The sequence below is a fragment of the Sapajus apella genome, unplaced genomic scaffold, assembly GCF_009761245.1.
Source record: "Sapajus apella isolate SASKATOON/1434 unplaced genomic scaffold, GSC_monkey_1.0 scaffold26, whole genome shotgun sequence".
Classification (NCBI taxonomy): Eukaryota; Metazoa; Chordata; class Mammalia; order Primates; family Cebidae; genus Sapajus; species Sapajus apella.
In genome coordinates this window covers 18,429,149-18,452,241 of record NW_022436966.1, presented here as the reverse complement: position 1 = coordinate 18,452,241, position 23,093 = coordinate 18,429,149, and the positions used below count along the sequence as shown (strand labels likewise).

At 40.9% G+C, this 23,093-nt stretch overlaps 1 protein-coding gene across 1 annotated transcript; it reads right to left on the bottom strand.

Moving 5' to 3' along the window:
• Positions 1-16,993: 16,993 nt before the first annotated feature.
• Positions 16,994-17,995, bottom strand: LOC116560628 (40S ribosomal protein SA-like). The gene has a single exon (XM_032292121.1). It carries the CDS (start codon positions 17,920-17,922, stop codon positions 17,035-17,037), a length of 888 nt encoding a protein of 295 aa, XP_032148012.1. The 5' UTR covers positions 17,923-17,995; the 3' UTR covers positions 16,994-17,034.
• Positions 17,996-23,093: the final 5,098 nt, after the last annotated feature.

Here is a 23,093-nt window from a genome sequence, read left to right as displayed (position 1 = left end):
TATCATTTAGAAATACTGAATTCCCAATTTCAGGGATTAAACGTAAACATAGTCATGGATATCTAAGAGGATAAGACCAATCTCTACAAAAATTTGCCACCATGAAGGCAACTCAAGATTCAGTAACATGATATTATGACAATATTTTATGAAACCGTCTGTCAGCTTTTTCAGAAATATGACATGCAGTGCCTGGAACACCAGCCGGCCAGGCTCCTTGGAAGACATGTCAGTAAGGACAAGGCTGCACCGAGGTGACATATGTTTTTAAATAGCTCAGAGGCCAAGCACACTGCAAGGTGTCAGGCATCCTTCCGACATTTCAGTTGAATATAAATTTGGAGCTGAATCTTTATCAAAGGTAAATATGTACACACAGTAATGCTTTCCTAAGAGAAAATCCCAGGTAAGCTCACGGTGGAAGGTGAAGTGGGAGCTTGCTCATCATATGGCTAAAGCAGGAGCGTGATCAGGGGGTGCTGTGCCACACACTTTTAAATGACCAGATCTCACAAGAATTCAGAGCGAGAGTTCACTTATCACCAAGGGGAAGTGATGGTCCAAGCCATTCACAAGGAATCTCCCCTCATGATCCAAACGCTTCCCACCAGGCCTCATCTCCAACATTGGGGATTACAGTTCACCCTGAGATTTGGGTGGGACATCCAAACCACAGGAACCACTGAAGGGTGAAAAGCAAAGTGGAGGAAGATCCTGGAGGACGAGAGGCCATTTGAACATCACAGCTCCAGCCAAGCTGTCAGCTGAATGCAATTGCATAAGTGACCTCAGCCACCCAAAGTAAAGCAGAAGCTCCTCCCGTAAAGCCAGTCCAACCCCCAGAATTATGAGAAAGAATAAATCATGTAGGTACTGTGCTTTGAGATGGCTTATAACACAGCAATAGATAGCTGAGCCCTATGTTAATAAGTGACTTTCTTCATTACACAGGGTGCTTCCCTGTGATTTTTACCTGGGATTCAAAGGATTTTTACCAATGATCCTTTGAATTTCTGGGTTGTCAGTTGTAATGTCTCCTTTTTCATCTCCGATTTTATTTATTGGGCTCTTCTCTTTTTTTTCTTAGTCTGGCAAAATGTTTGTCAATTTTGTTTATCTTTGCAAAAAACCAACTTTTTTTCACTGATGTTTTGTACTGTTTCACTGATATTATGTACTGATGAGCTTTACCAACAAGCTTTACCAAAGGGCATCACACTTGCAGAAAATGTCAGTTTGTTCAACTAATGGAAAACAAGCTTTACCATATGGATGGGACCTTTTGACTCCCCTTGCCCAGGGTTCTTATGGGAATCTCTGCTGTGGGCCCAGATGTCTCTGCAGTTCCTGCCATCAAGTTGAAGCAGGGGGATAAGTGTGACCACATGGATGGTACGATGCCAACCTTCATCACTACCAAAGGGCTTGAGTCTTAGTGACAGTAGGTAGATCAACACAAGGAATGATTCCATCAAAAATAAAGCATTAGGATTCAAAAGACAACTCTGTGCAGAGGATAAATAATTAATTAGATAAGGGATGGTAGCAAGAAAATTGGGATTTTGTAGATAAATGGGATAGATAGTAGATAATTGGTCTGTTTATGAGGAAAAACAAAACAGACCAACCAAATCAAGAGACTCACTGACTCTCGACCAGCTGGAAGCAGGCATATTGGCTGCTAATATGGAAAGTTATTTTGATGGTCAAAAATATTAATGACAGCTAAAAGGATGAATGCTGAAAGAACTGCTTAAACCCTCAAATAATGAACAATATCAAGAAGAAAAGGCAAAAAGAGGATAGTAGTGAAAACAGAATACGGAAGACTTCAAAAGGAGGAGCAGAGCAAGATGGCTGAACAGAAGTCTCCACCAATTGTCTTGCCTGAAAGGACAGCAATTTAACAACTATCTACTCACAAAAAACACCTTCATACAAACCAAAAATCAGATGAGCACTCGTTGTACCTGGTTTTAGCTTTATATAGCTGAAAAAAGTAGGAAAGACAGTCTTGAATTGCTGACACCGCCCCTCCCCCACCCCCTGACAGTGGCAGCATAGCACGGAGAAAGAATCTGTGCACTTGGGAGAGGGAAAGTGCAGTAATTGTGAGACTTGCATTGAATTTAGTGCTGCTGCCTTGTCCTGTCAGAAAGCAAAACCAGGCTGAACTCAGTTGACACCTGCCCCTAGAGGGAGCATTTAGACCAGCTCTAGCCAGAGCGTTATTGTCCATCCCAGAAGATGGAACTTGAGCTGTGGCAAGCCTCGCCACCACAGGCTACAGTGCTCTGGGGCCCTAAATAAACTTGAAAGGTAGTCTAGGCCACAAAGACGGCAACACATAGGTGAGTTCTAGTGACGAGCTGGGCTCAGAGCCAGTGGACTTAGGGGGCACACAATCTACTGAGATACCAGATGGGGTGGGTGAGGGAGTGCTTTCCCAACCCCCCTCAACCCCAGGCTTCACAGCTTGTAGCTCCAAAAGAGACCTCTTCCTTCCACTTGAGAGAAGAGGAAAGAGGAGGGAGGACTTTGTCTTGTATCTTGGATACTAGCTCAGCTGCTGTAGTATAGGGCACCAGTCAGAATCATGAGTCCTCTTTTCCAGGCCCTAGCTCCCAGATGCCATTTCTAGACACATCCTGGGCCAGAAGAGAACCTGCTGCCTTGAAGGAAAGGGACCAGCCCTGGCAGGACCCATCGCCTGCTGACTAAAGAGCCCTTGGGTCTTGAATAACCAGAAGCGATACCCAGATAGTATGTTGTGGGCCTTGGGTGAGACTCTCAGTCTTACTGGCTTCAGGTGAGACTCAGCACATTCCTGGCTGTGGTGACTATGGGGAGAGACTCCTTCTGCTCAAGAAAAGTGAAGAGAAAAGCAAAGGGAACTTTGTCTTGCACCTTAGGTACCAGCTTGGCCACAGAGGGAAGAGCACCAAGTGGGCTCTTATGGTTCCTGGTTCCAGGACTTGGCAATTGGACAGGATTTCTGGACCTGCCCTGGGCTAGAGGGAAGCCCACTCCCCTGAAGAGTGAGTCCCAGGCCAGGCAGCATTCACCACAAGCTGACTGAATAGCACTTGGGCCTAAAGGGAACATCAGCAGTAGACTGGCAGCACTCCCCCATGGGCTTAAGGTGGCTGTGGAAAGGGGAGGGAAGACCTGCGTCTTATGGTTTGAGTGCTAGCTCAACCACAGTACAATAAAACATCAGGTAGAGTTCTAAGATTTTTGACTCTATTTTCTTGATTCCAGGATAAAACCTCTGGACCTACTCCAGGCCTGGGGGAACTTGCCGCCCCAAAGGGAAGTACAGAGGTCTGGCTGGCTTTGCCACCTGCTGATTGTAGAGCCCCAGGGCTTTGAGTGAACGTAGGCAGTAGTCAGGGAGTGGTTATAGCAGGCCTTGGGTGAGATCCAGTGCTGTACTAGCTTCAGGTCTGACCCAGTGTAGTCCCAGTGGTGGTGGCCACAGGAGTGCTTGTGTCACCACATCCCAAGCTCCAGGTATCTCACAACAGAGAGACTTTATTTGTTTGAGAGAAAATAAGGGGAGAGAACAAGAGTCTTTGCCTGGTAATCCAGAGAATTCTTCTGGATTATATCCAAGACCATCAAGGTGGTACCTCTATGGACATCTGTATGTGTCTATAAGAATCAGACCATTTCTGGGCTGGGGGTGCCCCCTAATGCAGATACAGCTTAGATCACAGCACCCAAGTCTTTTTGAATATCTAGAAAGCCTTTCCAAGAAGGACTGGTACAAACAAGTCAAGGCTGTAAACACCACAATAAACACTTAACTCTTCAGTGCCCAGACACAGACAAACATCCACAACATCAAGACTATCCCGAAAAACTAAGGCACCAGGGGCAAATCCTGGAGAAACAGAGATATGTGACCTTTCAGACAGAGAATTCAAAATAACTGGATTGAGGAAACTCAAAGAAATTCAAGGTAATGCAGAGAAAGGATCCAGAATTCTATCAGATAAATTTAACAAAGAGATTAAAATAATTTAAAAAAAATCAAGCCGAAATTCCACAGTTGAAAAATGCAATTGATGTTATGAAGAATGCATCAGAGTCTTAATAGCAGAATTGATCAAGCAGAAGAAAGAGTTACTGAGCTTGACAGACTATTTGAAAGAAGCTTTTGCCAAAGAGGACAAAAGAAAAAAGAATAAAAAGCAGTGAAGCATACCTACAAGATGTAGAAAATAGCCTCAAAAGGACAAATCTAAAATGTATTGCCTTACAGAGGAGGTAGAGAAAGAGATAGGGGTAGAAAGTTTATTCAAAGGGATAATAACAGAGAACTTCCCAAACCTAGAGAAAGATATTAATATCCAAGTATTAGATGGTTATAGAACATGTGGCAGATTTAATCCAAAGAAGACTACCTCAAGGGGTTTAATAATCAAACTCTCAAAGGTCAAGCATGAAGAAAGGATCCTAAAAGCAGCAAGAGAAAAGAGACAAATAATTTATGGATCTCTAATATATGTGGCATTAGACTTTTCAGTGAAAATCTTACAGACCGGGAGAGAGTGGCATGACATATTTAAAGTGCTGAATGAAAAAAGCTTTTACCCTAGAATAGTGTATCCAGTGAAAATATCCTTCATACATGATGGACAAATAAAGACTTTCCCCGAAAAAAGCTGAGGGATTTCATCAGCACCAGATCTGTCCTACAAGAAATGGAGTACTTCAATCAGAAAGAAAATACATTAATAAGCAATACAAAATTGTCTGAAGGTACAGAACTCACTGGTAATAGTAAGTTTACAGAAAAACATAGAGTATTATCACTGTAAACTACTCTTAAGTAGAAAGACTAAACAATTAATCAGAAATAATAACAACAAATTTTGAAGACGTAGACAATACAATAATATATAAGTAGAAACAACAAAAAGCTAAAAAGCAGGGTGGGAGGACAAAGTTAAGGTGTAGAATTTTTATTGGTTTTCTTTTTGCTTGTTTGTTTGCTTGTTTATGCAAACAAAGTTAAGTCATTAAAATAATGGGTTATAAGACAGTATTTGCAAGCCTCATAGTAACCTCAAATCAAAAAACAAATAACAGATACATAAAAATAAAAAACAGGAAATAAATCATACCACTGGAAAAAATCACCTTCATTAGAAGGAAGGCAGGAAGAAAGAGAAGACCACAAAATAGCCAGACAAAAAACAGCAAAATGGCAGGAGTGAGGCCTTACTTACCAAAAACAACACTGAATGTAAATGTGGACCAAACTCTCCAATCAAAATATACAGAATGGCTGATGGGTAAAACAAAACAAAACAAAACAGAAACAACAAACAAACAAAAAACAAGACCTAATTATCTGTTGCCTACAAGAAACATACTTCATCTGTAAAGACACACATAGACTGAAAATGAATGAACAGAAAAAGATTCCATGCCAATGGAAACCAAAAAAAGAGCAGGAGTAGCTATACTTATATCAGACAAAATAGATTTCAAGGCGAAAACCCATAAGAAGAGACCAAGAAGTTCATTATATAATGATAAAGGAATCTATTCAGCAAAAGGATACAACAATTTTAAATATATGTGTACCCAACACTGGAGCACCCAGATATGTGAAGTGAATGTTATTAGAGCTAAAGGGAGAGATAGACTCCAATATAATAATGGCTGGAGTCTTCAACACCCTACTTTCAGCATTGGACAGATCTTCCAAATAGAAAATCAGCAAAGAAATACTGGACTTACTCTGCACTATAGACCCAATGGACCTGATATGTATTTACAGAACGTTTCATCTAACAGCTGCAGAATACACATTCTTTTTGTCAGCACACGGATGATTGTCAAAAAGAGACCATATGTTAGGTCATAAAATAAGTCTTAAAACATTCAAAAACATTGAAATAAAATCAAGCATCTTCTCTGATCAGAATGGAATAAAACTAGAAGTCAGTAACAAGAGGAAATTTAGAAACTAGACAAACACATGGAAATTAAATACCATGTTCCTGAATTACCAGTGGGTCAATGAAGAGAGTAAGAAGGAAATTTAAAAATTTCTTGAAACAAATCATAATGGAAACACAACATGCCAAAACCTGTGGTATACATAAGAAGCAGTTCTAAGAGGAAAGTTTATAGCTACAAGTGCCTGTATCAAAAAGAGGAACTTTAAATAAATGACTTAATGATGGATGTTAAGGAACTAGAAAAGCAAGCGCAAACACAATCCAAAATTAGTAGAAGGTAGAAAATAATAAAGATCAGAATATAAATAAATGAATTTAAAATGGAGAAAGTGCAAAATATCAGTGAAACAAAAAGTTGTTTTTTTTGCAAAGATAAAAAAAATTGACAAATGTTTTGCCAGGCTAAGAAATAAAAGAGAAGACCCAAATAAATAAAATCAGAGATGAAAAAGGATACATTACAACGGATACCCCAAAAATTCAAAGGATCATTAGTGGTTACTATGAGCAACCATATACCAATAAATTGGAAAATCTAGAAGCAATGATAAATTCCTAGGCACATGTAACCTACAAAGATTGAACAATGAAGAAATCCAAAACCTGAACAGACCAATAACAAGTAACAAGATCAAAGCCACAATAAAAAAGTCTCCCAACACAGAAAAGCCCGGGACCCAGGGGGCTTCCCTGCTGAATTCTACCAAACATTTAAAGAAGAACTAATACCAATCCTACTCAAATTATTTCAAAATATAGAAGAGGAGGCAATACTTCCAAACTTTTTCTACAAAGCCAGTATTACTCTGATACTAGAACCAGACAAAGACACATCAGAAAAAGAAAACTATAGACCAGTGTCACTGATGAATACCTGTGCAAATATCCTCAACAAAACAGCAAAGCAAATTCAACAACAGATTAAAAAGATAATTCATCAGGACCAAGTGGGTTTTACCCTAGGGATGCAAGGGTGGTTCAACATATGCAAATCATTCAATGTGATACAGCATATCAACAGAATGAAGTGTAAAAATCATATGATTATTTCAATTGATGATAAATCAATTGATAATAAATCATTATATCAATTGATGTTGATAAAATCCAACATCCCTTCATGATAAAAACCCTCAGTAATCTGTGTATAGAAGAAACATATCTTAACATGATAAAAGCCATATGTGACAGACCCACAGCTAGTGCCATACTGAATGGGGAAAAACTGAAAGCCTTTCCTCTAAGATATAGAACATGATAAGGATGTCCACTGTCACCGCTGTTATTCATCATAGTATTGGAAGTCCTAGCCAGAGCAATCAGACAAGAGAAAGAAATAAAGAGCACCCAAATTGGAAAACTATAAGTTAAATTATTCTTGTTTGCAGATGATATGATCTTATATTTAGAAAAAAAGACTTGACCAAAAAAAAACCAAAAAACTATCAGAACTGATTAACAAGTTCATTAAAGTTGCAGGATACAAAATCAACATAGAAAAATCAATGGCATTTGTATATGCCAAAAATGAACAATCTGAAAAAGAAATCAAGAAAGTAATCCCATTTATAACAGCTAAAAATAAAATAAAATGCCTACAAATTAACCAAAGTAGTCAAAGATATCTACAATAAAAACTAAAACACTAATGCAAGAAATTGAAGAGGGCACTAAAAGCTGAAAAGATATTTCATGTTCACAGATTAGAATTAATATTGTTAAATGTCCATACTACCCAAAACAATCTACAGATTCAATGCAATCCCTTTCAAAATATCAAAGATGTTCTTCACAGAAATAGAAAAAACAGTTCTAACATCTATATAGAACCACAAAAGACCCAGAGTAGCCAAAGCTATCCTGAGCAAATAGAATGAAATTAGAAGAATCACATTAGCTTGCTTTAAATTATATTACAGAGTTATGGTAACCAAAAAGGCATGTACTGGAATAAAAACAGACATATAGATCAGTGGAACAGAATAGAGGGCCCAGAGATAAATCTACACATCTACAGGAAGTTCATGTTCAACAAAGGTGCCAAGAACATACATTGAGAAAAACACAGCCTCTTCAATAAATTGTTCTGGGAAAACTGGATATCCAAATGCAGAAGAATGAAACTAGACCCCTGTCTCCTCCCATATAAAAAAATCAAATCAAAATGGGTTGAAGACTTACATTTCAGAACTTTATGAAACTACTAAAAGAAAACATTGAGAAAACTCTCCAGGACGTTGGACTGGGCAAAGATTTCTTGAGTAATAACCCACAAGCACAGGCAACCAAAGCAAAAATGGGCAAATGAGATCACATCGAGGTAAAAAGCTTCCATATAACAAAGGAAACAATCAACAAACTGAAGACACAATCCACAGAATAGGAGAAAATATTTGCAAATTATCCATCTGATAAAGAACTAAAACCAGACTATATAAAGAACTCAACTTCATAGGAGAAATCTAATAATCCAATTAGAAGTGGCAAAAGATCTGAATAAACATTTCTCAAAAGAAGACATAAAAATGGCAAACAGACATATAAAAAGGTGGTCAACATCATGGATATCAGAGAAATGCAAATCAAAACTACAATGAGATATCATCTCACTCCAGCTAAAATAGCCTTCATCCAAAAGTCAGGCAATAAATGCTGGAGAGGATGTGGAGAAAAGGGAACTCTTGTGCACTGTTGGTAGGAATGTAAATTAGTGTAGCCACTTTGGGGAACAATTTGGAGGTTCTTCAAAACAATTTGGAGTGTTCTAAAGATAGAGCTACCTTATGATCCAGCAATCCCTATCCCGGAAAAACCCACAAGAAAGGAAATCAGTATATCAAAGAGATACCTGCACTCCTATGTTTATTGTAGCACTATTCACAATAGCCAGGATTTGGAAGCAACCTAAGCGTCCATCATCAGATGAATGGATAAAGAAAATGTGGTACATATACACAATGGAGTACTATTCAGCCATAAAAAAGAATGAGATCCTGCCATTTGCAACAACATGAATGGAACCGGAGGTCATGATGTTAACTAAAATAATCCAGGCACAGAAAGACAAACTTTACACGTTTTCACTTATTTGTGGGAGTTAAAAATTACAATAATTGAACTCAGGGTGACAGAGTAGAAGGATAGTTATCAGAGGCTGGAAAGAGTAGTGGGAGGCTTGGGGGAAGTGGGGATGGTTAACGGGCACAAAAGTTAGAGAAAATGAACAAGATCTAGTATTTGATAGCACAACAGGGTGACTACAGTAAAAAAGTTAATTGTACATTTAAAAATAACTAACAGAGTATACTTGGATTGTTTGGAACACAAAGGATAAATGCTTGAGCTGATGAATTTAAAAAAGACTTCAACAACAACAACAAATAACAACAAATACAAGTAAATTGAACTTGCCTTTTAAGGTCATGCATTTGGAAAATGGTGCTTACTTTATCTTTTTTCTTTTCTTTTTTTTTTTCTTTATTTTTTTTTATTTTTCCTTCACTTATGAAGCTTAGTTTGGCTGGAGAGACTTTTTTCTAAATATTTTAAGATTAAATGCTGAATTAGAAACATAGATTAGAATTTCAAATATAGATAACCATTTATTAGGTTGGTACAAAAGTAATGGCAAAAACAGCAATTACGTTTTTTGCCATTTCCTTCAAATGGCAAATACACCAATTACTTTTGCAAAGCTAATAAAAGAAGATACAGAGTGAAATAAATATGGCATTTTGGATAAAATTGCTTTATGTAATTTTTCATTAAGGCAAAAACTATTATATGTGGCAATTAGACTCATCAATCAAATTATTTGATTGCCTCAAAATGAAAAACTTACCAATTTGGCATCTTAAGCAATGAGTCCAATGATATCCCAATTATATTGTTTAGTCCCCAAAGTAGTTTTCCCCTTTTCTGGGATTGGCCAATACTGAAAACCATGCCTCTTCCTAAAATATATTGAAAGATATGTTTTGAAGGGGCTTCCTAGGCCATCTAGACAGGGCCCTGCTGTGATCTAGTGAAGAGAGCTACCGTTTACTGAATGCCTAGTGTGTGCCAGGCACTGTGCTAAGTGCTTTACATGCTTATTCTGTTCATCATCATCCCCATTTTACAGATGAGGAAACAAATATGCAGAGACAGGTGTTAGCTTGTCAATCCACACATCTGGTAGATAGAGGAGACAGAATTCACACCAGGCAGACTGACTGCGGCTCCAATTTTCCACTGATTTGGAGCTCTATTAAAACAAGCACCAGGATAAATAAATCTGGGAGTAACTGTGCAATCAAAGACAGGAATGGAAGAATTGTTGACGTGTTCAGCTCAAGATATCATCTGCTGCCCCAATACTCTTTTTCTATTCACTCTTTTTTTTCTTTTGCTACTGTTGCAAAGCAAACAAGCTATCCAAATAATCCACCTTTTAAACTAACTGTAAACTAAAAAGATCATTTATTTATACTTTTTGAAACATTTTAGATTTAGTAAAGACAGATTTGTAAAAATTCAATAAAGTATTTTCTGCTTAAACAGCATGCGTTTATCTCTTGGTACACAAGATGGGGCCCTGTATTAAAGGTATGGTCTTCTGTCGCCATCTTCAGGAAGAGATATAAATATCTCCTCTATCTTGTGCTGTCAATTTTTAGTACATTCATGATTCATCCAAAGTTTGCTACAAACAGATAAAAGCAGAATTACTAGAGGCCAGTATTTAAAGAGGATCTAAAAACTAGCCTGCAGTATAGAGAAAGAAGAGTACTGTATTATAAAAAATGGGTTTTTACTTTTTTTTTTTTTTGAGGCAGAGTCTCATTCTGTTGCCAGGCACCAGGCTGGAGTGCAGTGGCACAATCCCGGTTCACTGTAACTTCCGCCTCCCAGGTTCAAGCAATTCTCCTGCCTCAGCCTCCCAAATAACTGGGACTAGGTGCATGCCACCACACCCAGCTAATTTTTGTATTTTTTAGTAGAGATGGGGTTTCACGACATTGGCCAGGATGGTCTCGATCTCTTGACCTCATGATCCACCCGCCTCGGCCTCCCAAAGTGCTGGGACTACAGGGTTTTGACATTTTTAAGGAAAATTTGGGTCTTCATCAAACTCCAACGTTAGTGAAATATTTCTTAATAAAACTTACCTGGAAGCATAGTCTTGCTTTTCAAAGGTTTATGTACAATGAACAGAGGACAAAGTGCATCTTATTTCCTCCTAAGCTTATTTGTGCTGGGATGGAACTTGCCCTTGTCTGATGTTCTATAGAACATACTTAGATCTTGGCCCCAGGGAACCTGTCTTGCTCACTGATCTGTCTCCAGCAACCTGCAAGGTTCCGGACCCATTGTCGGCACCAATAAACATTCATCAAGTCAGTGCTTTCCTTCTTGTGTTCTACAATGAATCATCCTTTATTGTATAACTTTGCAGATAACCTAGATTTAACCAAAAATGTTGGTCAGGCTCACCCAGCTTATCTTATCAGTAAAATGAGCTTTCTCTAAGGCAAGCCAGCCTTCAGGATTTAAAAAAAAAAAAAATACCCCCTGCTTTTTTAGAACCTAACATTCTGTTATGAAAAAGTCATCTTTTTGAGTATTACCTTTTTAGAATCTCCTATTAAAATTTCACGCTTCATAGGAAAATTAACATCTTAAAGTGCTGTTAATTCTAAGTTTGGCTGGGTTCAGGGCAGCCTTAATTCCTGGGTTAAGGGCTACTTTATCGGGGTACTACATTAATCATGGAAGGTGAACGGTAAGGGAAGAACTTATTAGAATTTCTACATGTCATCTTTAAAATGTCTTTGTTTTGTATGACATTTAGTGTATATAACTTATTAATACAGTAGTACATGTATATAATTTATTCTTATATGTTTACACGTACGTCAGAGTGCTCACTAAACAATTTTTATTAATAAGTTTGAAGACCACTGTTTAAAAAACATGCCTTTGGAGTCAGACCTACACTTGAAATACAGCTCTATCACCTACAGACTGTGAGAAATTAGATACATTCTTTAACCTCTTTAAGCTTTTATTTCCTTTTTTTATAAAATGGGAATAAGAATATTACTTTCGCAAGGCTGTGGTGAAAATTGAATGAGTGGTCTGTGAAGTGTTCAGCCCTGGGCCTAGAAAATATTAAAATTCAGTGAATCCAGCTGGCTTCATGGTTGTAATCTGCGTAGTCAGTGCCCTGAGTTCTGAGGTGGTTTGCATTTGGTTTAATGCTGTATGATGGCTGTCTTGAAATTCTTAAGTTTTGAACAAGGGTCGTACATTGTCATTTTGTACTGGGCCACGTGAATTATGGAGCCAGTCCTAGTAAAGGGTATCTTTTACTGCTGGCCTAGCTAAACTGCTATTCAAATTATTTTAGTTCCATTATCTAAGGGTTTGTACTCTTTGGTCTACATCACTATTTAAACTTCTTTAGGCTACAGACTTACTTCTTTGGGGATGAGCACAGTATTTTTTCTAATGTAATTTTTTGTTGAGATATAATTCGCCTGCCATAAACCTCACCATTTAAAAGTGTACAATTCAACTGTTTTAAGTATATTCAAATGTTAGCCAAGTCTTTTTATTTTATTTTATTTTTATGTTTTTTTGGAGACAGAGTCTCCCTCTTGTTGTCCAGGCTGGAGCACAATGGTGCAATCTCAGCTCACTGCAACCTCTGCCGCCTTTTACATTCTTCTTAATATTTTAAGGTTCAAGGGATTCCCCTGCCTTAGTCTTTAGAGTAGTTGGGATTACAGGTACACACAACCATGCCCAGCTAATTTCTGTATTTTTAGTAGAGACCAGGTTTCACCATGTTTGCCAGACTGTTCTCGAACTCCTGCCCTCACATGGTCCACCTGCCTTGGCCTCCCGAAGTGCTGGGATTACAGACGTGAGCCCCTGCGCCTGACTCCAGTCTTTTTAAAGAGCCCTAGATGAGGAGTGAATTGCACTGATTCCACCTTGTTTTCCCCACTCTTCAAAGCAGGATCTAATAAATGATGTATGACTGAATTATACTATTTCACTAAAATACATATTGCTCATAACAAACTAATGCTATTAAGGAATTGGCCATAACATTTTAGAGGTGGAAGAGATCCTAAAGATCATTTGGTGTTACTCCTACATTTTATGGTTTAGTAAATTGAAACCTAAAGAGATTGCCTGCTTTGTTCAAAGCCACAAAGAAAGTGGTTAGAGCTGTGGTTAAAGCCGGGTTTGTTTTAATTTCATGTGCCCCTAGCTGTATAATTCTGTGCCACTCTGTTTAGACTGTTCACCTTTATAGTCAGCAGAACCAAAAACCTCACTGATTTAGAAAATGAGGTATTTGCAGGTACCAGCAGCAGGGTTCAAAAGAGTACGTTTTTAAGTCTCCTTCCTTTTAGTAAAGTGGGTGTTTTCAGAAACTCAGAACTTTGGGTGTCAAGCTACTTGAACAATTGTTTCTCTCGTTTTCCTCACTCTAGAACCTAACTATTTGATATTGTGGTCTTTATATTACCATTCATTGTTGACATAATACTGTGCCTTCTGTGTGCAATTTTAAAAATGTATTCAGCTATGCTGTATAATGATAGCAATTTAATGAACTTGTAACATTCAGCTCATTAAAGTCTTTGCATTTAAGCAATGTTGATGCTTTCAAGGTTGTGACGAAATTTTAGATTAATGCAGAATTAGTTCTAATACATTCTAGAAATTTATCAGAAAACTTTGGGCCAGAGAATAGACACCAGTTTCATGGCCAGGCAAACTAAAAACACAGTAGTAGTAACTCAGGTAATCAATCACACAGACTCCTGCATAATTAAGTTAAATCCTCCTTTTACATTCTTCTTAATATTTTAAATATTGATGTTGGTAACTATAATTCATAATAAATATTTGGAGTGCTATTGATGGCAGTGGTGGGCCTTCCGGAGTGGCCGCTGCGATCACTCTGGCTGCAGTGAGGAGGCGCAGGCCGAGGTGGCAGGAGCAGCTGCAGGAGCAGCAATGGCGGTGTTGGGTCCCCTGTGCCCCGCGTTCTTGAGGCAACCAACTGCACCACTCACACCCTCGCAGGGCGGGGCAGGACCTACTTCCATGTTTGGAAACTCCACTGGGGCCTCAACCGTGCTCCCGCCACGTCTTGGGAGCCCCCGAGCCCCTGGCTGAAGACACAGCCAGGATTCGTGGGGCTGCCTGAGAGCGTCGGGTTTGTTTGTGCAGGGTTGGCTGGGGCTGCCGTGCCACCTGCATCTTGCCTGCCGCTGCTGCGGGCAAAATGCAGAGGGGGGTCTCCCTGGAGCCCACCCCTGGAAGACTCCTTGGAGCCTGCCGTCCTGGGAGCCCCAGCGGTGGGGCCAGGCCGAGTCACCCACTGGCAGGGGAGCAGTGAGGTAGGGCACGGAGGGGTGGGCAGAGAGGGGCCCGGAGGAGGAGCAGGGCCCGTGGCGGGGCTGTGCTCCATGGAGTCCGCGGGAGCCAGAGCAGACAGGAGCCAGGACCTCCCAGGGGCAGCTGTAGTCTCTCAAGTCCTGGCTGTGGACCGCAGCTGCAGCCGCCCAGCCCCGGCTGCGAATCCAGGCGTCTCTGCACTTTGGGGGTGCCAGGAAGGCCCCCAGTTATTCTCGCAGGCTTGGAGATGTCTGCTCCTGCTGCCTGGCCTCTGCCAGCTCCTGGTGCCCACTCTGATCTCAGAGCAAGTTTGAGGTCAAGCCCAGGTGTTGTTGCAGCCCAGATGGGTGTGCACACACTCAGGGCAGCGCTAGCACACCAGTCCCCTGCCGCCTCAGCCTCCTCTGGACTTTGGGCACTGATAAGCCCATTAGGGAAGCTGGGGCAGGGGCTGAGGGCAGCTTGCGCTGGGCCGCTGGTGCGCCTTGGCTCAAACAGCCTGGGCCCCATGAAGGCGGCAGGAGGCAGACAGGCTCCTGGGTGGAAGTGGGCAGGTCCCTGGTGAAGCCCCCGCTTCCATCCGGGGAAGGTCTGAAGCCTGTTGGCCGGGCTGCTGTTCCAGTGAACAGAGTGGGAACTTGTGGCGCTTTTCATAGCCACCCATGGCTGCTAATGGACCGATTGGCTCACACTTCCTCCCCTCTGAGACCCATAAAAAGTCCTGGATTCAGCCAGACCTGAAGAGATGGTGGGACCACCTACCTACAGAGAGCAGTTACCCTCTCTGCTGAGAGCTGAACACTCTTTGGGAAACCCTGGCTACGGAGAGAAGCTACCCACTGCGGGTCTCCTCTGAGCTGTTCTATTGCTCAATAAAGGTCCTCTTTGTCTTGTTCATCCTCCACTTGTCCATGTACCTCATTCTTCCTGGACACAGGACAAGAAATACGGACCAGTCAAATGGTGGAGCTAAAAGAACTGGAACACAAACAAGGCTGAAACACGCCCTTTGCTTGCCGCGTTGCAGGCAACAAGAAGGAGAGAAGAGAGAAGAAAAGAAGAGCTGTCGCCCTTCAGGGAGCCCACGCCTAGGAGCTCCCCGAGCCAGGTTTGTGACACCCTCTGCAGTTTCTGGCGTCTCCAAGCTTCTGGGTGTCACCGTGTTCCCTGATGTCAGCTGTGAAAGTTGATTATGGTATGCCTGGTCCAGCTGCCATCTTGCGGGGAGCCAACACTCAAGCCAGCATCCCGAGCTGCCTACCCTGCTGCAGCTGGAGTGCCTGGCTGTGCACAGCTGCGGGACCCCACACTTCCTCACACACCCCTTGCTGCTCCATGCCTGACTTGCCTTTGGCAGGCGTGGGATCCAGCCAGTAGTATGAGCCAAACGCAACCTGCCAGGCAGAGTGGGCGGAATGAGCCCGGTGGGCCAGAACAAAACCCGGCAAAACTCAGCAAAGCACGGGCCACAGAAGTTTCTGGCTGGCCAAGAGGCACTCCAAGGATCTCATAACACTATGTACTATGCATTATAAGCACTTTACATACATTCTTCCATTCATCGAATTCTCACAACATATTTACAAAATGTGTTTTATTATCTATCTCTATTTTAAAGATAAATAAACTGAGAGGTTAAGAGATAATTAACTTACCCAGGGTCACATATCCACATGGTGGAACTGGACTTGAATGCAGATGTCTGACTCCAGAGCCCAAATCCTAAACCACCCCCTATGCTTTCTCCCTATTCTCGTTAGAGAAAATGATGAACCAAGATATTGCTTGATTCATTTTAATGAAGCTGTAATTTAAGGAAAGCAGTTTGCAATGATAAACCCCTTCAGATGGAAATAGGCCCAAGAGAAGATTCTGTAGCAGATGCTGCTCTTCTGATTATGCCCTTAGTATTTTGGCTGAAATAGTCAGAGAGGATGCACCCTGTCCAGAATCTTGGCTCTAACAATATTTGGAACAGCTTAAAAATGTTGATTTTAAAAACTGGAAAAAAGATATATATGGAGCATGTAGAATACATAAAAAAGTAGAGAGAATATGTAACAAACTAACATGTGCTCATTATCCAGCTTCAGTAATTATCAGCTCAGGGCCAATCTGGCTTTACCTAGAATCTCACCCACTTCTCCCGAGCCTCTCCAGATTATTTCTAAGCATATTAAGTAAATTCTGACTGCAAAACTTTTCATGGGAATAGTTCAGCATAAATCTCTAAAAGATCTCTAAACTCTTGTTTGGAAGCGTAACCACAATACCATTACAATTCCTAACATTTAATAATACCTTTAGATAATCAAACATTTACTATTCACAGTTCTATGATTATCTCATAGTTCTTTTTTTTTTTAAAAAATCCTGTTTAACTCTGGATCCAAATATGCTCTGGGAGGTAAGTTGGTGTGTCCTTTAAATATGTTTTAATAAGAGTTTCCCCTGCCATCCCTCATTTTTAATTCTCATAATTTATTTGATTAAGAAAACAGATTGTCTTTCAGAATGCCACCACATATCAATTTTGCTGATTGTACCCCTGGGGTATTATTTTAAAAACTCCCATATGATGACTGCAAGCTTTTTTTTTTTTTTTTTTGGCAATGAATCTTATATGTTGTTTAAGAGCCCACACAAGAGCAGCTTAAGACCATTCAGTGGTTGCTCCTACCCATTCAGTGGCCTGAGCAGTGGGAGCTGCAGACCAGTCTTCCGTAGCAGGCTGGGCACTCCAGTCTTCAGTAGGGAACTGCTGGATGGGCACAGAGGGCACCTGCACGCCTTCAGACCAGTCGGCAACTTCAGGCTGAGTGGCAGTGAACTCAGGAGCCGGAGCAGTCCATTCGCCCTGAAACTCCTCCTCGGTCACAGCCTTCTCAGCAGCAGCCTGCTGTTCTTTTTCAATCTCTTCAGGATCTCTGTAGAAGCAGAGATCAGGCATGACCTCCCACGGGTGTTCACGGGAAACAGTGCCACGCATGTGCAAAACTTCCCGAGCCAGCATCCACCACATCAAACCCACTGAGTGAGCTCCCTTGTTGTTGCATGGGATGACAACGTCCACATAGCGCAGAGGAGAATCTGTGTTACACAGAGCAATGGTAGGTAGGTTAACATAAGACGCCTCCGTGAGAGGCTGGTGGTCAGCCCTTGGGTCAGTAACCACAAGCAGCCGTGGCTCCCGGAAGGCTGCCTGGATCTGGCTGGTGAAGGTTTCAGGAGTAAAGCAGCCAGCAATTGGAGTGGCTCCAGTGGCAGCAGCAAACTTCAGCACTGCCCTCTGGCCAGTATTCCTGGAGGATATAACACTGACATCAGCAGGGTTTTCAGTGGCAACAATGGCACGAGCTGCCAGGAGAAGCTTCTCCCAGGTCCTCTTCAGATTTATGATGTAGATGCCATCACTTTTCCTTTTATAGATATACTGTTCCATCTGGAAGTCAAGGTTGGTGCCATCTAAATGGGCTCCTGCTGCCAGGAACTTAAGGACATCCTCCTCCTTCATTTGCAGGACATCAAGGGCTCCGGACATTGTGAAAGTTACCCTTTAAATTACGACGGGAATCCAGAACAATGCCGTTTGGAGCCTTCGGCAGGTAGCGCGGAAAAGGCTACAGTCAATCTTTAGGGATGCCACCCTTTTGTTCATTTTGTCCTTAAATATACCTTCAGAAATGTACAATTTTCCCACATCCTAAAATCAATGTAGTGTCAATGTACTTTTCTCTGATTTTGAGAATTTTTTTCGTATGATTAAGGACCATTTAATTTCTTCTTATGTAAACTACCTGTTCATATTTTTTGATGGAGTTACTGGTTTTATTTCTAATCAAAAGAATCTCTAATATATTTCCTTTCTCTGTGATATTAATTACAAATATTTTTTCCCAGTTAACTGTTTTTCTTTTCACTTTCTTAGGTTATTCTCTGCCATGCAAAATATTCTTGATTTTTTGGTAATAGAATGAATCAATTTTTTGCCTGTGTTGTGTCTGGGTTTTGAGTCATGGTCAGGAATGTTTTTCTCATCTCCAGGTTGTGGGTGAATTTACTCATGTTTTCTTTTAGTACTTGATGGTTTTATTTTAACATTTGTATTTCTGACCCAGCTGAAATTTATTCAGGTGTCAGGTATAAGGAATGACTCAAATACTGCACTCTTCAGAGCGGATTTTAAAACTCAGGACTTTATTATAAAGATAATAAAGGGATCTGTTCAAGATGATTGAACCCACAGTCTCTGGTGTAATCAAAGAAGGGTAGTAATAGCAGTAGGGTTCTGCTGTCTCCACTTCCAGCTTGTTTTTACTAAAGAACTGGCACTAACACCTCGTCCCTGGGGCCAAGAGAAAAATGTATGCTTTTGCCGGGCGCGGTGGCTCATGCCTGTAATCCTAGCACCTTGGGAGGCTGAGGCGGGCAGATTATGAGGTCAAGAGCTGGAGACCATTCTGGCCAACATGGTGAAACCCTGTCTCTAGTAAAATACAAAAAGTTGGCGGGGCATAGTGGTGGGCGCTTCTAGTCCTAGCTGCGCAGGAGGTTGAGGCAGGAAAATTGCTTGAACCCAAGAGGTGGAGGTTGCAGTGAGCCAGGATCATGCCACTGCACTCCATCCAGCCCGGCGACAGAGAAGACTCCATCTAAAACAAAAACAAAAACAAAAACCCAGCAAAATGTATGCTCTGCCCTACTCAGGACTGGCCCCCTCTTCTCCTGGATCTGCAGATTACCATCTTGTCCAATGGCCTGTGCAGCTCCGTGCTAGGAGTGGGTCTTCTTCATTATAGAGACTTTCTGGGGGAGTTCTTATTCTTCACATTTGGAAATTCTGAGTTCCTGTTTAGTATGGAATCCTAATTCCAATGTCAACCGATATTTGCACAGGGTTTTGCTGATCTCCCTGTCTTTCTGAGTAATCTGAAAAGTGGTCTGGCCTCTTTGCTTGGGCCTTTAGAAATCTTTAGTACCTTCTTTGGGCAGGCTATGTTCTCTCTGATCAATGAGGTAAGGAAAGTTTTTTTTCTGCCACCTTTAGTGAGCATAGTCTCTTTCTAAGGTAATAATAATAATAGTTAAAAGGTATTGACTGCTTTGACAGGCACCAGGCTTGTCCCTCATGCTTGTGGGGCCAGAGCAATTGTACTAAAGAAGGCCCACATTCCATATGTCTACATACTTCAAAGTTAGATATCAAATAAACTTTAAAAAATGTCCTTATTAATCCCAGCACTTTGGGAGGCTGAGGCGGGCAGATCACCTGAGGTCACAAGTTTGCGACCAGCCTGACCAACTTGGGGAAACCCTGTCTTTACTAAAAATACAAGCATGGTGGCTTATACCTGTAATCCCAGCTACTCAGGGGGCTGAAGCAGGAGAATTGCTTGAACCCTGGAGGCAGAGGTTGCAGTGAGCCGAGATCGGGCCATTACACTCCAGCCTGGGCAACAAGAGTGAAACTCCGTCTCAAAAAAAAAAGAACAGTCCTTACAGGCCAGGCGTGGCTGCTCACGTGGTGGCTCCCAGCACTTTGGGAGGCCGAGGCGGGTGGATCACCTGAGGTCAGGAGTACAACACCAACCTGACCAACATGGGGAAACTCCATCTCTACTAAAAATACAAAAATTGGCAGGCACTTGTAATTCCAGCTACTCCAGAGGCTGAGGCAGAAAAATCACTTCCGGGAGGCAGAAGTTGCAGTGAGCCAAGATCACACCACTGCACTCCAGCCTGGGTGACAGAGCAGGACTCCTAAAAAAAAAAAAAAACCTTACACTGAAAAAATTACAATATTCTCGAGGGGTCTAACACGCAGGCTTGTGGGCATCAGTCCATATATGTATGCTCCAGGCACATGTTCCCCTACCCCCCAAATCACTTTCCTTTCGGGTCACCCTCTGGCCTAGAAGAACACACGCCAGCAGAGAAGTTGGGAAGATAGCCCTGTAAATGGGCTCAGAGCCATTTGTGTAGGGAATTCAAGGGCCTCAGATACCTGGAACATGGCCTTAAAAGTCAGGGTGGATATGGGTTCTGAGTGGGCATGCCTCTTTCGTCTGGCAGAATCTTTGCTCCAAAAGGAAAAGGAAAGTCTAGATGGGCCCTAGGCTGCTTTATGTACATCTGATGCGTGCAATCCTTACAACAATCCTATGAAATAGGTACTGTTATGCCTATTTTACAGATGAGGAAACTGAAAATCAGAGAGATTTAGGTAACTTGTCCAAGGCCAAAAGGCCACTAAGTGGCAAAGTAAGGATGACGGTTTGGGTGGTCTGGATCCAGAGTCATGTCTTCTGAAGTGAAAGGATTGCCCGGTCGCACTATTCCAGGATCCTTTCAGTGTAGCGTTATGAATCCCTTCCCACACCAGTGCTCAAGTGTAATCTCTCTGAATACACACACACTCAATAAGTTGTTATGGACTGTCTTTATTCTCGGCAATCACCTGAGCCTCCTTTAGTAGAATTAAAGTATCTCTAAAATACCTTCGCACTCTAGAATCCTGATTCTTAGGTGCAGATTATTATAGTTTCCTCTTTAGTATAAACTCGAACCATAATCTAGAATGTATACCTGAAGGTAACACAAAATTATTAACAATAATTATTAGTAATAATACTTTTTTGAGACAGAATCTCACTCCTTCTTGCTCTGTCATCAAGGCTGGAGTGCAGTGGTGTGGTCTCAGCTTACTGCATCCTCTGCCTCTTGGGATCAGGCAATTCTCATGCCTCAGCCTCCTGAGTAGCTGGGACTACAGGGCATGCCACCATACCTGGCCAATTTTTTTTATTTTTAATAGAGACGGAGTTTTGCCATGTTGCCCAGGCTGGTCTTGAACTCCTCGCCTGAAACCATCTGCCTCGGCCTCCCAAAGTGCTGGGATTACAGGTGTGAGCCACTGCATCCCGCCTAGTAATAACAATTATTAAATTATTATTTTAGGAAACTACCTAGCAGTGAGATTGTTGCACATCTTTAAAAGTTTGAAAAACAAATTGATACCTTTTATAGGAAGCTCTCATTGCTCTTACTAGCAAACACTGGAAAAACTTAATGCCTCAGAAAAGATTTAAAACTGGGGGAAATATAGTGCAAGTTGGTGTAATAGGAAATTTAATATATCTAGAAGAGGTGATCATAAATTGTCCAAAAATGTAATAATGCAAATAGGATATTTCTCGGTATGGATTTTAGAGAAGGCAAATAAATTAGCGTATAGGGCTCACTTGGGAAGAATATATAATGTTGCCAGATCCAGTGGTCCAGATCTAACAACTAGATGTTACCCCTATTATAAGCGACCCAAAACATTTGAAACATGTTGAAAGTATAGCATGCATTATAAGCTCTATGACTAATTTTTCACATTCTTCCTTTGAGACTAGTGTTTCAATAGGGGCTGCATTAAAAAGGTACGCTATGACTGAAATATGCTCAGGAGGAGAAAAAAAAAGACTTGTTACCAGCACTAATGTCTGGATTAAGAAATATGAAGTGATGTGGAGTTTCAAATGTCTGTACATTGCAAGCTGATCTTCAGGCAAACTAGACTTTATGTAGAGTTCTAGCTAGTTACATTTGAAAGACAGACTCTCTCTGGGTATCTAGATATGCTTTTTAGAATAGGTCCTTTTCACACAGGGATTAAAGAGGCCTTTTCTCACTTGTCTGACCTGGTTCTTTTATGTTACCTTTATTGTACAGAGAATAAAGAGGAACCCCATCTTCACTAAAAAACATGAAAACTTTTCATTGATTTGATATTCTCTTAGACTGTACTGCCTTCCACAGCTCAATAGACAGAAAGTCTTTATCCTTTGTTGAAAAGTTTAAAAAAAGATGGGAGGATAGGAAATTTTAGAAATTTTTTTTCTCCACAAATGACTGATAATTGCCCATTCTCTTTAGCCCTAGCATTTTATATCTTCTAATGTGACTTGTGTAGTTTATCTAAGATGTTTATTATTCCTGAAAACATGCTAAGCATAGAATAAGTTCTGGATGAAAGATAAAATGCTGAATTTTAATTTAAAAATCAATCATTTCCTTTATGAATAAGAAATCATTTCTGCTCTAAAAATAACTGGCACTTAAGGAATTGAATAGACAAATGATTGGTACATATAATATGCAGGAAATATATATGTAACAATAAAGTAAAACAAGTTCAACATTGTTTTCATTTTTATTTTTAATAGCTTTATTGAAATATAATTTAGATACCATACATTTCACCGACTTAAAGTGGTGCTCTTTAGTATATTCAGAATTGTGCAACCAACATTACACTAATTTTAGAACATTTTAATCACTCCTGCCCTCCAAAATCCCATACCCATTAGTGGTCATTCCCTTTTCCCCACCTCCCCACCTCCAGCTATAGGCAACCACGAATCTACTTTGTTTATATTTGTCTATTCTGGATACTCCATCTGAAAATGGAATCACACGGTATGTGTCTTTTGTGACTGGCTTCTTTCACCCAGAATAATTTTTTTTTTTAACATGGAGTCTTGCTCTTGCCTATGTTGGAATGCATTGGCATGATCTTGGCTCACTGCAACCTCTGCCTCCTTGGTTCAAGCAATTCTCCTGTCTCAGCCTCCCAAGTAGCTGGGATTACAGGCACACACCACCATGGCTGGCTAATTTTTGTATTTTTAGTAGAGATGGGTTTTCGCAATGTTGGCCACACCC

Bases quoted from the DNA above. Each gene is read 5' to 3' on its own strand.
- LOC116560628 (XM_032292121.1), bottom strand. From the start codon at position 17,922: ATGTCCGGAGCCCTTGATGTCCTGCAAATGAAGGAGGAGGATGTCCTT.